Here is a 14,594-nt window from a genome sequence, read left to right on the forward strand (position 1 = left end):
AGAATAAATTCCATTTAAAATATATACAATTCTCTCTGCTTAAAAAATAACATTTACAGTTGAAAGGAACTGGACTCGGAGGTGGAAGGGTTGGGGGGGAGGGTAAAGGGATACCAAGCCCCTCGGTCTCCTCCCCACAGCAGCTCCGGGGCAGCTGTTGGCAGTGCCCGGGGGATGGGGAGAGCTGGGGAAAGAGCATGCCCCCCGCTAGCATGGGAGCCCGGCCCGGTTCTACCAGGGCCAGGGCCCAGCTCCTCCAGCCGCTCTCTCAGGGCCAGGCCGTGCTGGGGGCGGGGCGGGGTCGGACCCCTCTGCTGTCGGGACGATGATGCTGGTGGTCAGGTGGGTACCAGGGCTCAGTCCAGCATGGCATCCAGCTGATCGGCCAGCGCGTCGAACATGGTGCTGATGTCGGCCAGGATGTGCGTGGCGGAGGCGGCGGGCGGGCCGGAGCTGGCGGGAGGGAAGGGGGAGGTCAAGGAGAGGAGGCCCGGCCGGGGCTGAGGGGGAGGGGGCGGGGGACGGGCCAGGAAGCGGCGCTCGGTTCCTTCAGCCCCACTCGGCCTGCAGCAACAGGATGGGGCGAGGTGGCTTTCCTGCCTGTTTCCTGTCTCGGGGACCCTACCAGGAGAAGATGTAGGAAAGCAGGGCTTCACCCCCATCCCTCTCTCCGCCCACCCCCCGTGTCCCCCAGGCCACCCGGAGTCCTGCCCCTGCCCGCTCCTTCCTCGCTGTCCAGGACAGCCCGGCGGCCCCCTCACCCGTCTCCCCGGGCGGTGCCGACGCTCTGCTCAGCCGCCTTCAGGGTGGCCACCAGGGCCGAACTGGTCAGCTCCAGCCTCTGCTCCAGGCTTGGCTCCGGTCCCGATCCCGGCCTCCGCTCCGGCCTCGGCCCCGGTTCGGGCCTGGGCCGGGCCTGGGCGTTAGCGGGCTTCGAGAGGCCCTGGGGCTTGGGGGCCGGGGTGGGGCGGGGGCCCGAGAACACCAGCTGGGTGCAGGCCACCGACACGGGCTGGGGGGCTGCGCCTGAGAGGCCGGGAATGGGGGGCGTCAGCGATCGCGGGCAGGCCCCCTACACCCGGCCCCACGCCCCCCACTCCACCCCAGCGCCTCATACCTGCCGCCGGCACCTTGAGGGTGGTCCCGGGGCCGCCCGTCTCCGTGGCCCACCGACCCGCTCCCCGCTCCTCCGAGCCAGGTGGGCCGTGGGCGGGACTCTGCGGGGGAGAGGCCGGGGGCCCGTGGGGCTCCGGGGGCGCGCCGGCAGCCCCGAACGCCAGCAGCGCCGTCTGCAGAGGCTCCCGCTCCCGCCACCGGGGCCGTCGCTTGACCGTGTCCGACTCGGTCAGGTTGAAGTCGAGAACGGGGGCCGGGGGAGCGGCCGGCTTGGGCCGCTGCTTGATGGTCAGGTTCCCCTCCTCGGCGAAGGGCAGGCCCTCTCCGGAGCTGCCCCGGGAGGGGGCCGTGCCCTCCACCCCTCGCCCCGGCTCCTCCTCCCCCTCCGTGTCGGAGGAAGGGCCCAGGGGGGCGGGGGGGGCTCGGGGGCCCGGACGGGCCGGCGGGCTCACTCAGCGTGCGTCTCCGGGGCCCCCCGGCTCCCGCCCCGGGGGCTGGGGGCTCGGGGGAGGGGAGGGACCCCTCAGGGCCGGGGACGGAGCTGAGGCGCTTGGGGGGCGGCGGGGGCGGTCCCTTGCGCCGGGTCCGCAGGGCGAAGGACTGGCTGCGGGGGGTCCCCCGGACGGGGGCGGGCCGAGGCAGGGCGCTGCGGCCCGGCCGCCGGGTCAGGGTGGCGTAGCTGCCCAGGGCGCTGGCCACCGGCGCCTCGGCCTCCCCCTCGGCGGGGCCCGGCCGGCTCAGGCTGTGGGAGCGTCGCTTGGGGCGCGGGGGGTCGGGGGGCGCAGGGCCGGGCCCGTAGGAGGAGGCCGGGGAGGGGGTGGGGGGCGAGCCGGGGGGGCGCTCGGTGCCCTCGGGCAGGTTTCGCTCCCGCGGGGGGCTGGGCTGCCTCCCGGGCCCGCCGCTGGGCCGGACCGGCAGCGCCTCCTGGGAGCGTCCGGAGCCCCGGGAGCGGGCACCGATGCTCTCGAGGCTGGGCGAGCGGGTCGGGGGCGGCGGCGGCAGCAGCAGGGGGGCCGGGCCCCCTACCAAGGCCGCCTGCAGCTCGGGGCTCAGCTCGCTGGCCCGGAAGGTGACGAGCCGCGGTCCGGCCGGGCCGTCCCCGTTCTCCAGGGCCTCGATGGCCATCAGCTCCGGTCGCCCCGCTGGGCGCCGGCCGCCCCCCGCGGGCCCCTCGGCCTGCAGCAGGCTCCGGTTCAGCTCCACCAACCGCCGGACGCCCAGCATCAGCTTCTTCTGGTGGCCTGCGGGGACGGAGGGAAGGAGGGGGCGTGGGCTGGGGGTGGTCCGGGGCAGGGGGCCGCCCCCGGCCCGGCCCGGCCCCCGCGGCGGCGGCGGCCCCGGGCCGGCCCCTCACCGAGCTTGTTGACCCCGATCTCCTGCAGCTCCTCCCAGGTGAGGTTGGCCACCAGCCCCATCGAGTCGTAGCCGCTGTTCACCAGCTGCTTGTGGTACTGCGGCAGGCCCAGGGCACCCAGCCACTCCAGGAGGTCGGCCTGCGGGATGGGGTGTCGCGGATGCGTCACCTCCCCGCCCATCCCCTCCCCGGGCGGGACCCCAGCTCTGAGACCTGGAGGGGAAGGGATCCGGTGTCCAGACTGGGCCACCGGCGGTGAGGCCCGGGGTGCCAAGGGCAAGACTGATGGTTAGGCTCCAGACTCTGGGAGGGCAGGGATCGTGGCTACCAACCGCACCGTGCTCTCCCAACCTCAGTACGGTACCCCGACCACCCCGGGTGGACTGTAAGCGCCTCGCCCGTGGCAGGAGCCCAGCACGGCCCCGTGGAGGCCGGGGGAGACCAGGGGAGCCCTCACCGGAATGTAGCCGGGGAGCCACTCGGCAATGTGGAGCTGGGCGATCTCCATGGCGATCTTCTTCCGGTGCCCGGGCTTGGTCACTCCGATGGCCGTCAGGTCCTGGGCACACAGGGCGGTGCCCGTCGGGTCCCACGGCCCCGGCCCCACCCGGCCCAGGTCCCCGGCCCCCGTGCCCCACCCGGCCCCCACCTCGGGCGTCATCCGGCTGATGGTCGGCACGTCGTAGCCGGCCTGCAGGAAGTGGGCCGTGTAGCTCTCCAGCTGGAACTCCCTCAGCCAGTTGTAGATGGCCTGAGCGTCCTGAGAAGGCAGCCTCATCATCATCATCATCAATCGTATTTACTGAGCGCTTACTATGTGCAGAGCACTGTACTAAGCGCTTGGGAATTACAAATTGGCAACGTATAGAGAAGGTCCCTACCCAACAGTGGGCTCACAGTCTAAAAGGGGGAGACAGAGAACAAAACCAGACATACCCCGCCCCCCACACCAGCCCGGCCCCCGGAGACCCCCGCCCCCGGCCGGACCCACCTTCCCCTCCAGCAGCTGCTCGGGCCTCACGTCCCGGATGAAGACGGGCTCCCCGAGGCGGCCGACGGCCGAGGGGGCGGGGCTCGAGCTCACTGCGGGGGGCACAGGGGGCGGGGAGGTGGGGTGAGGGGGGCATGCTCGCTCCCGCCTTCGCACCCCCGACCCTGGCATCACCCTGCCCGCTTCCATTCACCTGGCAGGGGTGAGGAGTGAAGCCCTGAGGGTTGCGGATCCTCTCCGGCGGGGGACAGCGGCTGCGGGGAGAGGCAGAGTTCATAGGCGGGTATGGAGGGGAAGGTACCTACGGTTGGGGGCTGTAGCCCCCTGCCCACCCGCCTATGCCGGCCGCGGTACCTGGGCGTTCTCAATTAGGAGACCCGGGATGTGCCCATTGGTGCCCTCTGAGCTCTGGCCGCTGCCCGCGCTCCGGACGCTGCCCAAGCTGCCCTCGCTGCCCACGCTGTTCCTGTCACCGGCTGCAAGGGGACAAGGGATGCGGAAGTGTGGGTTTGTGGGGGGGCGAAGGACGGTGCAGTGGGGGGACGGGCGAGGGGCGGGGGGGGACGGGATGGTGGGTCCTGTTGACCCTTATGCTGCGGGAGGGGGGCATTTCAGGAGGAAGAGAGGAAGGAGGGCAGGCAGGGGTGGGGGGGTGGCTCACCTGGGCTGTCAGGACCGACGCCCACCCGCGGGCGCTGGGGGTCGTCGGCCGGGAGCTGCAGGGTCCGAGGGAGGCCCGGGGCCAGGGGGGAGGGTCCGGCTGGTGGGCGGGGCAGAGGGGAAGCCCCCGCCGCCCGCTTGCTGACCACCTCGACGATTCCCGGTGGGAAGTAGCCCACCCGGTCCGTGCCCCGCTGGCCCTCGTGTATGTGCCCTTTCCAGCGCCCGTCAGGGTGCTGCTCCAGCACCTGTGGGCGGTGCCGGCTAGCTCAGGGGGCGGGGCAGGGTGGAGGGGCAATCAATCGTATTTATTGAGCGCTTACTGTGTGCAGAGCACCGTACTAAGCGCTTGGGAAGTCCAAGTCGGCAACATATAGAGACGGTCCCTACCCAACAGTGGGCTCACAGTCTAGGGAACCAGGTGGAGAGACGGGAGGGAGCGGGGCCAGCTGTGGGGAGTCCGGCGGGACGGAGGAGGTCCACTCCACGCCCCCCAGCAGCCCGCGGTGCTCAGCCCCGAGGCCCCTCACCCACCCGCGGTGCCCAGCCCCGTGGCTCCTCACCGTGATGACGGCCCCGGCCCGGACATTTAGGGCCGTGGGGTCGTGGAGGTTCCAGAAATCCTTCAGCGCTCGCACCTGCAGGATCCCTGAGGCTTCTGGCAGGGGAAGAGAGCAAGAGCAGAGGTAGCTGGCAGCCGGCCCCCACCCCGGCCATCCCGCGCCCCACCCCCCAATCCCCGGCCCCGACCGCTCACCCCGCAGCATCTGTTTAATCTCACGGCTGGCCTGAGACGTGGTGAACTGGTTCACGATGTCCAGGGCCGTCTGGTTGTACGTGTTCCGGATGGCCACGTCCACTCCGCTCTGTGGGCACCTGCAGGTCAGCGCCGCCCCGCCCGGCCCGGGTGGCTAGACGCCCGCTCCCGCCCCGCACTCCCTCGGTCTCCCCGTACAGCGCCAGCTCGGGCAGGGACCCCCACCCACCCCACGCCCACCTGCAGCAGCAGTCGCACCACCTCGGTCTTCCCGTACAGCGCCGCCTCGTGCAGGGCCGTGCCCGTCTTGGACTGGCGGTTGACCTCAATCCCGGCTCTCAGCAGCTGCCTGCAGGGGCAGGGCCTGTGACCCCGGGGTGGGGGCAGGCGGGACTGGGCTGGGGCGCGGGGGAGAAGGGGCTGGTGTGGGAGAATGCCGACGCGGAGGAGGGAGCGGGCAGCGTGTACCTGATGACCTCCTTATGGCCGTTCTTGGCGGCCAGGTGCAGGGGGGTTGTGTAGCTGGGGTCGTTGGCGTCCTTGGCCTCTCCCTCCAACAGGGCCACGCACAGGTGGCTGTTCAGGAGCAGCTGGGCCACCTGGGGGTGTGGGCCCGGACCCGTCAATCATATTTATCAAACACTTACTGCGCGCAGAACACCGTACTGAGCGCTTGAAAGAGTACGACGCGACAATTTAATGGACACCTGGGCTGGCTAGCTCCCCAGTGCCGGGGGGACTGGGGATCCCCTTGCTTCCTAGTGCCCGGAAGGCCCCCCCAGCCTCAGGGGAAGACTTGGGAGGGATCCGGGAGTCCGTGGAGGCGGTGGGCAGCCTCACCTGGAGCCTCCCAAACTCACAGGCCAGGTCCAGAGGGGTCTTCTTGGCCTTGTTCAGCAGGCAGGGATTGGACTGGTGTTGCAGCAGCATCTCGGACTGGAGGGCGGGCAGGGCCGAGAGGAGGGGTCTCAGACCCGCCGGGGGGGCAGCGAGGGCCCCCTTGGCCGCCCGTTCCGGTGGCCCCGGACCCGCCCCCGGCGGCCTGCTCCCTCCGAGGCCCCGCCCACTCACCACCTCGTAGTGCCCGTACTGGGCGGCCAGGTGCAGGGGGATCTGCCCGTCCAGCGAGGCGGCGTTCACGGCCGCGGCCGCCCGCAGCAGCAGCCGCACCGGCTCCAGCCGGCCCTGCCAGGCCGCGTAGTGCAGGGGCCGCATCCCTGGGAGCGCAGGGGATGGTGAGCGGCCGGTCCGCTCGGGGGGCACGAGGCGGGCCCACTGGGTGGTGGGGGGGGGGAGGTGAGCCCCTGCGACCTCTAGGTCCAGGGAGGAGAGTGAGCTCCTAGGTCCAGTGGGGGAGGGGAGCATGACCCCCTAGGTCAAGTGTAAGGGGAGAAGAGGGTGAACCCCTCGATCCGATGGAGACACTCACCGTTGCTGTCCTTGATGTCAACAGTGGCCTGTGCTTCTAGCAGCAGCGCCAGCAAGTCCAGGCTGCCCCCCAGGGCCGCGTGGTGCAGGGCCGAGAACCTGGGGCGGGGCGGCCTGGTCTCAGGACCCCTGCCCTGACCGAGTGCCCCCCCCCGCCCCCGGCCCCTTCCCCTCACCCCTCCTTCTGCCTCCTCCCCACCCCACCGCCGCCCCATGGGAGCATGATGTGGGCTGTGGCCATGAAAGTGCCCAGTGTCTGCGATCAGAGACCCTTTTGTTTGCCATCCCTTACCCCGTGGGTCTCGGGCGCGACAGAATCAGGGCGCTGCCTCTGGGGTTGGTGGGGCGGGGGGGAACGGTACAGAGAGCAACATTCTCCCACTAAGCAGCAGACACCCTGCCCTGCCCTCAGCACTGAAGACGGGACCCCACGTCTCCCCTATTCCAAGACCCGCCCAGGGGACAGACTGAGTGTCAGCCCAGGGCAGGAGCCTGGGGGAGGGGGCCTGGCTCTGCCCATTGCAGCTGAACCCCTCAGTCTCCCCGTCTCAGCCATCGGGATGCCAGGGACAGGGGAGGAGGCCGGGGGTCCAAGAGGTGCCGCTCACCCGTCGGCATCCTGGTAGTTCACGTTGAGCCTCTTGGAGGAGCCGAGCAGTTCTGGGAAGAGACGGGGTGGGTGGGTGGGTTGGTTGAGGAGCTGAGGGTCAGAACCTTGTCCCCAAGAGCCTGTCCCCGACCACCCTCGGTGCCAGACGGCATCAGCTTCATCCCCTGCCTGCAAGCCCACCTGGGGCCCGCAGCCCACTCCCGGGAGCAGAGAACCCCTCCCTTCCATCTGGCTTCCTCACTGCCGCCCGGCTTGGCTTCGGTTTCTAGGGTCAGGGAACCGCTGCCCACAGGGCAGACGGAGCACATGGATGGCATTCCCAAGCCCACCTCCAGAGACCCAAAGCCCCCTCGGTCCACAGCCTCAGAAGAGACCAGAAACCATGGGGGGCGGGTGGGTGTCAAAGGACACACCCCAACCCTCAGAATACCTCCCGTTCAAAGCCAGGCATGGCAACAGGGAGGGCAGAGAGCTGGTCACCGGGCAACTCGACATACGCAAGGGGCAGGGCCTGTGCCAGCTCGCTGATGGCGGCCGGACAGTGGCTCAGTGTGAGTACCCAAGAGAGGGCCGACCCCCGGCCTTGGCCTGAGTGCAGTTGAGGGGACGGGAAGGGGGGACGACCCAAGGGAATGAGCGTGGGGCCCGTAGGGGGTGTCCAACGCCAGGCTTCTTTCCTCGCTCTGGGCCCGCCTCTGCTGGGAAGGAGGCCCGGCCCGCTCCAGGCTGGGCAGGGTGCCAGGCTAGTTGGCCCAGGCCTGCCCACAGCCCCGAACGCTCCCCGCCCCCGCTCACACACACACCAAATGCTTGGCAATTCTGACAGGACCAGGCTGGGCCCGGGCCCAAGCACAGCCAAGATGGTATCCTGGGAAGGGGCAAGACCACTTGGCTCCCTCCCCTCAAGAGGCGTTCCTCTCCCCGGCCCACAGAACATGCTGGGCGGGCAGGGTGTACGCTACGGGGACACTGAAGGGCGGGGGGGAAAGGGGGGGCTCTTACCACTTACACCCGCCTCCTCCCTTCCCAGAGAGAGATCTGACCCTTGAAGTCGGAATTAAGGAACCACCAGAGTAAGCCCGGGCGGGGAGGCCAGGGACCGGTCTGGGCTGGACATCAAGGTCACTACTTAGAGAAGCAGCGTGGCTCACTGGAAGGAGCCTGGGCTTTGGAGTCAGAGGTCACGGGTTCAAATCCTGGCTCCGACACTTGTCTGCTGTGTGACTCTGGGCAAGTCACTTAACCTCTCTGGGCCTCAGCTATCCCATCTGTAAAATGGGGACTAAAACTGTGAGCCCCCCGTGGGACAACCTGATCAACTTGTATCCTCCCCAGCGCTTAGAACGGTGCTTTGCACATAGTAAGCATCATCATCAATCGTACTTATTGAGCGCTTACTATGTGCAGAGCACTGTACTAAGCGCTTGGGAAGTACAAGTTGGCAACATATAGAGACAGTCCCTACCCAACAGTGGGCTCACAGTCTAAAAGGGGGAGACAGAGAACAAAACCAAACATACTAACAAAATAAAATAAATAGGATAGATATGTAAATAAATAGGATAGATATGTAACAAATGCCATCATTATGATTATTATTATTACTCCAGGCCTCGGTTTCTCTGCCGTTCCGGCCAGGCATAAGACGGGGCTCCTTGCCGCACATCTGATGGGGAGAAAGGGTCTGCCCCGGGCTCCAGCCATGTTCAAAAGCGGTTTACTCTGGGGAAGGGTGGAAGTGGCGGTGGGGGGGCGGGGGACCAGGGAGGGCCCGGCCGGGGCCAGAACAATGGCAGGAAAGGCTGCGGGCCAGGGAGGGAGACGGAGGCCACTTGCTCCCGGACTGACCCCACCGCGCACGGCTGGGACGGCGGAAGGGTGGTTCAGTGTGGGCCGGGAAAAGGAACGGGGCACAGGCAGCCAGCCTTGCCCGCTCCCATCAAGGAGGGAGCCACGCTGGGCGGGGTGGCTAAGAAGGAACACCACTCCGGCCACCCAGAGTGGTCGGGGCGGTCAGCCTTCTCCCCGCCTAACGGCCCCTTCATCATCATCATCAATCATCAATCGTATTTATTGAGCGCTTACCGTGTGCAGAGCACTGTACTAAGCGCTTGGGAAGTACAAGTTGGCAACATATAGAGACGGTCCCTACCCAACAGTGGGCTCACAGTCTAAAAGGCCCCTTGTCCCGGGATGCTCAGATCCACCGGCCCCGGGGCTGAGCGATGATGGGGATGAGGTGAGGACCTCAGCTCTCCACCTCCTGCTTCCCCGGGGGGTGTCCCAATTCTTGCCCCCGGGGGATTCGGGCAGAGGGCAGGTGGCAGCGGCCAGCCAAGCGGGGCCAGGCACGGGGCCGAGAACCACCCCAGGGGGAAGCAGGGAGGGGAAGGACAGACGGACGGATGGGGAGGGGGTCCTGGGCCAGGCCCGATGCACACACACTCACACCCCCCTACCTCCCCGGGGGTCCCGCCCATCACAGCCCAACCTGGACCCAGGGGGGCTCCTCACCCACCACCCCAAGTCACCCAAGGAGCGCGGGAACGGATGGGCATGTGCACACGCGTGCAAGCCGAGGAACACTCAGTCCTTCCCTCCCCCACCCATCCTCTTAGGAAGTGCCCTCACATCCTGACCAGAAGGAACCTCACAACTCAGATAGGAAATGACCTCACAGCTCAGGTGGGAAGTGACCTCAGAGTATTGAAGGGAGCCAAGGACACAATGAAGTGGAGGGGTGGCGGGGCTCAGAGCTTTTGGCCCCCATAAAACGAGGTAGGGGGATCTGAGTGCGAGGCCCAGACACAGACTAGCTTCAACCTCCCATAAGGCCTCAGTTTCCCTGCCCAGTCAGGGAGCCCCCTTTAAGGATAGCCTACAGCGTGACTAAAGAATAAGAACATCCCGGTTTGAGGGGAGAAAGGCAAGACACATATCCTTCCCCACGTGAAAGGCTATTTAAGTAGCTCTGTGTGCTTCTGTTGTAATGGCGATGATAATAATAATTCTGGCATCTGTAAGGTACTTACTGTGTGGCAGGCACTGTACTAAACGCTTGGGTGGATACAAGCAAATCAATCAATCGTATTTATTGAGCGCTTACTATGTGCAGAGCACTGTACTAAGCGCTTAGCACTTAGCAAATCGGGTTGGGCGCAGTCCCTACCCTGCACGGGGCTCACAGTCTCAATCCCCAATTTGCAGGTGAGGAAACTGAGACACAGGGAAGTGAAGTGATTTGCCCAAGGTCACACAGCAGACAAGTGGCGGAGCTGGGATTAGAACCCAAGTCCTTCTGACTCACAGGCCCGGGCTCTATCCACCAGTCTTCTAGACTGTGAGCCCGTTGTTGGGTAGGGACCGTCTCTGAATGTTGCCAACTTGTACTTCCCAAGCGCTTAGTTCAGTGCTCTGCACAGAGTAAGCACTCAATAAATACGATTGAATGAATGAATGCTGCTTCCCTTGTATTTTCCCAGGGGCTTAGTACAGTGCCCTGCACTTAGTAAATGCCACTGCTGCTCCTGCCCCCAGCTCACCTTCCCACCCTCCCTCCCTCAGCCCTCCGAGGGCCACCTCTTCCCAGGACAGGTAGTCACACTCACTGCTTTTGGCCGCCTTGATCTTGGCCACCAGTTTCTGCACGCCGGCTACATCCCCGTTCTTCACAGCCAGGATCAGATCCTGCTCCCGCCCCATCCCGGCCGCGGAGTCGGAAGTCAGTGGACTGGTGGGTGGAGAACAGGGGTGGGGGCGGCCAGGGAGTCCCAGGTGTCACGGAGCCATGATCGTCGGGTCAGCCTCGAGGCGTCGGTCCGGAGGCCACAGAGAGCCTGGGCCCGGGGCAGGCCGGCGAGGAGGAAGGGTCTCTATATGTTGCCAACTTGTACTTCCCAAGCGCTTAGTACAGTGCTCTGCACACAGTAAGCGCTCAATAAATACGATTGATGATGATGAGGAAGGGGCCTGACTCCCGTAGGCGGCCCGGCTCTCGGCCCGGGTGCCCGGGGTTCGGCCGCCGTGGCACCAACCTCTCAGAGGTGGCGGGACGCCGGGGTGGGAATCAGTTTGGAAGTATTAAACGGCTCCGGGTTGGGACGCCCACCCTGCTCCGCGCTGGACGCTGCCCAGGCCACAGGCGTGTGGTGGTGGTTGGGGGGAGGAGAGGTCTCGCTGGCTCCTGCCGGGCAGGCCAGGCAATTCCCCTTCACATGGGCGCAGGGAGCAATCCCGGTCCTCAGCTCCTCCGGAGGCCAGCGGAGGCCGGGGTCGCCGCAGCAGCTGCAGCCCCTGCAAGGTCACAGTGGGACAGAGGGATGAGAGGCCAAGGAGGTCCGGCCGGCCGGGTCTGGGGGTGCGGGACCTGTGGGAATTGGGGGGTGGAGGTGGGCACGGCCGGGGGGCATGGAGGGACAGCCGGGGGCGGCGGTTGGAGGCCCAGCCATCCGGCTCTGGCCCGTGAGGGAGTTCATTCATTCATTCATTCATTCAAGCGCTTAGTACAGTGCTCTGCACATAGTAAGCGCTCAATAAATACAATTGATGATTCATTCAATTGTACTTATTGAAGAGAAGCAGCGTGGCTCGGTGGAAAGAGCCCGGGCTTTGGAGTCAGAGGTCATGGGTTCAAATCCCGGCTCTGCCAATTGTCAGCAGTGTGACTCTGGGCACTTAACTTCTCTATGCCCCAGTGATCTCATCTGTAAAATGGGGATTAAGACTGTGAGCCCGCCATGGGACAACCCGATCACCTTGTAACCTCCCCAGTGCTCAGGCGCTTAGTTCAGTGCTCTGCACACAGTAAGCGCTCAATAAATACGATTGATTGATTGATCAGAACAGTGCATTGCACGTAGTAAGCGCTTAATAAATGCCATAATTATTATTCTTATTATTGACCGCTTACTGAGTGCAGAGCACTGTATTACGGACTTGGGTAGTACAAGTTGGCAACCTACAGAGCCCAACAAGGGGCTCACAGTCTTGAAGGGGGAATTGGAGGATGGGGGTCTGCTGGAAGGGTCCGGGGGGGCCTGCGGGAATTGGGGGGTGGGGGATGGAGGCCGGTCCGGAGGCTTTGGGGCCTGCAGGAGGAGGCACGGGGCGGTGTTGTTCTGGGAAGGGGAGGTTGAGTCACGCGTGCCCACGGGGCATCTGGCGGCGCCACGGACGGGGTCAGGGGTTGGCCCTGCTGGCAGCGGCCCACGGGCACCCACGGACGGACGGGGGGCACGGCGGGGGCCTGTCCGCCCCCGGCCCGCGGAAGCCCCGGGACTTGGCGAGCGGTGGACACCTGTCGCTGGACTGGACTCTGCCCCCCTCAACCTCCTCCTCCCCTGGCAAGAGAGTACGTTTTTAATATTCTATTTATTTTACTTGTACAGAGCTATTCTATTTATTTTATTTTGTGAATATGTTTGGTTTTGTTCTCTGTCTCCCCCTTCTAGACTGTGAGCCCACTGTTGGGTAGGGACCGTCTCTCTATGTTGCCAACTTGGACTTCCCAAGCGCTTAGTCCAGTGCTCTGCACACGGTAAGCGCTCAATAAATACGATTGATTAATTTCCTCTATTTTACTTGTACATAACTATTCTATTTATTTTATTTGGTTTATATGTTTTGTCGTCTGTCTCCCCTTCTAGACTGTGAGCCCACTGTTGGGTAGGGACCGTCCCTAGACGTTGCCAACTTGGACTTCCCAAGCGCTTAGTCCAGTGCTCTGCACACGGTAAGCGCTCAGTAAATTCGATTGATTGATTTCCTCTATTTATTTTACTGGTACATAGCTACTCTATTTATTTTATTTTGTTACTATGTTTGGTTTTGTTCTCTGTCTCCCCCTTCTAGACTGTGAGCCCGCTGTTGGGTAGGGACCGTTTCTAGACGCTGCCAACTTGGACTTCCCAAGCGCTCAGTACACACGGTGAGCGCTCAATAAATACGATTGATTGATTGATTGGAGCCCCAGCTCGCCCTCCCCGTGCTTGGCCCACCTCGCCCCCCAACGAAGCGCGGGGACGGAGGAGGGAGGGACCCGGACCCCGGACGGCCCACCACTCCCTGCCAATCAATCAATCAATCAATCGTATTTATTGAGCGCTTACTGTGTGCAGGGCACTGTACTAAGCGCTTGGGAAGTACAGTTCCCCAGTTCCCCGGCCCGGGGAACAAAGCGGGCCGCCCGGGGCCCAGGGCAGAGCCGCGGGAAACAAGGACCGGACCGGCGGGAAGGGAAGGGAAAGGGGAGGGAAAGGGAAGGGGGAAAAGGGGGAAAAGGGGGAGAGGGATCCCGCAAACAAAGTTAGCTTGTGGCCCCCCATCCCAGCCCCGCACCGCCCCGCACCTCACCTCGTCCGGCTCCCGCCTCCTCCTCCTCCCTCCCAGTGGGTGTCCTTCGGCTCTGCCTAGGGGGTGGGGACGGGCCGGGACGAGATGGGACGGGCTGGAGCCTCCCGCAGGAAATCCCGCCCTTCCCCCCATCAATCCCGCCGGATTGGGAAGCCGGGAGCCCGCCCCGCCCCGCCCGCCACTCAGCCTCCCCTCCTCAAAAATCTCCAGTGGCTACCGATCATCATCATAATAGTAATAATGATGGCATTTATTAGGCGCTTACTATGTGCGCTGGGGAGGTTACAAGGTGATCAGGTTGTCCCTCGTGGGGCTCACAGATTTAATCCCCATTTTCCAGATGAGGGAACTGAGGCCCAGAGAAGTGAAGTGACTTGCCCAAAGTCACCCAGGTGACAATTGGCGGAGGCGGGATTTGAACCCATGACCTCTGACTCCAAAGCCCGGGCTTTTTCCTACTGAGTCACGCTGCCTACGCATCAGGCAAAAACTCCTCACCCTGGGCTTCAAGGCTCGCCATCCCCTCGCCCCCTCCTACCTCACCTCCCTTCTAATAATAATAATCATGATGATGATGGCATTTGTTAAGCGCTTACTATGTGCCAAGCACTGTTCCAAGTGCTGGTGGGGATACAAGGTGATCAGGTTGTCCCACGTCTTAATCACCTCCTCCAGGAGGCCTTCCCAGACTGAGCCCCTTCCTTCCTCTCCCCCTCGTCCCCCTCTCCATCCCCCCATCTTACCTCCTTCCCTTCCCCACAGCACCTGTATATATGTTTGTACATATTTATTACTCTATTTATTTTACTTGTACCTATCTATTCTATTTATTTTATTTTGTTAGTATGTTTGGTTTTGTTCTCTGTCTCCCCCTTTTAGACCGTGAGCCCCCTGTTGGGTAGGGACTGTCTCTGTGTTGCCGACTTGTACTTCCCAAGGGCTTAGTACAGTGCTCTGCACACAGTAAGTGCTCAATAAATACGATTGATTGATTGATTTGCTAAGCGCTTACTATGTGCCAAGCACTGTTCCAAGCGGTGGGGGGGATACAAGGTGATCAGGTTGTCCCACGTGGGGCTCACACTCTTAATCACCTCCTCCAGGAGGCCTTCCCAGACTGAGGCCCTTCCTTCCTCTCCCCCTCGTCCCCCTCTCCATCCCCTCCATCTTACCTCCTTCCCTTCCCCACAGCACCTGTATATATGTATATATGTTTGTACATATTTATTACTCTATTTATTTATTTATTTTACTTGTACATATCTATTCTATTTATTTTATTTTGTTAGTATGTTTGGTTTTGTTCTCTGTCTCCCCCTTTTAGACT

At 63.8% G+C, this 14,594-nt stretch overlaps 1 protein-coding gene across 1 annotated transcript; it reads right to left on the reverse strand.

Moving 5' to 3' along the window:
- Positions 1-37: 37 nt before the first annotated feature.
- CASKIN2 (CASK interacting protein 2) lies at positions 38-13,308 on the reverse strand. Its single transcript, XM_038741938.1, is given in 21 exon segments — positions 38-453; positions 762-1,026; positions 1,118-1,538; positions 1,540-2,357; positions 2,471-2,609; positions 2,928-3,029; positions 3,120-3,230; positions 3,462-3,553; positions 3,655-3,715; positions 3,816-3,937; positions 4,123-4,369; positions 4,685-4,779; positions 4,879-4,987; positions 5,119-5,227; positions 5,347-5,477; positions 5,719-5,814; positions 5,950-6,095; positions 6,308-6,405; positions 6,915-6,966; positions 10,525-11,209; positions 13,268-13,308. Coding segments are annotated over 20 exon segments (3,405 nt in total). The 5' UTR covers positions 10,619-11,209; positions 13,268-13,308; the 3' UTR covers positions 38-356.
- Positions 13,309-14,594: the final 1,286 nt, after the last annotated feature.

Source organism: Tachyglossus aculeatus, unplaced genomic scaffold, assembly GCF_015852505.1.
Source record: "Tachyglossus aculeatus isolate mTacAcu1 unplaced genomic scaffold, mTacAcu1.pri SUPER_34, whole genome shotgun sequence".
Classification (NCBI taxonomy): domain Eukaryota; kingdom Metazoa; phylum Chordata; class Mammalia; order Monotremata; family Tachyglossidae; genus Tachyglossus; species Tachyglossus aculeatus.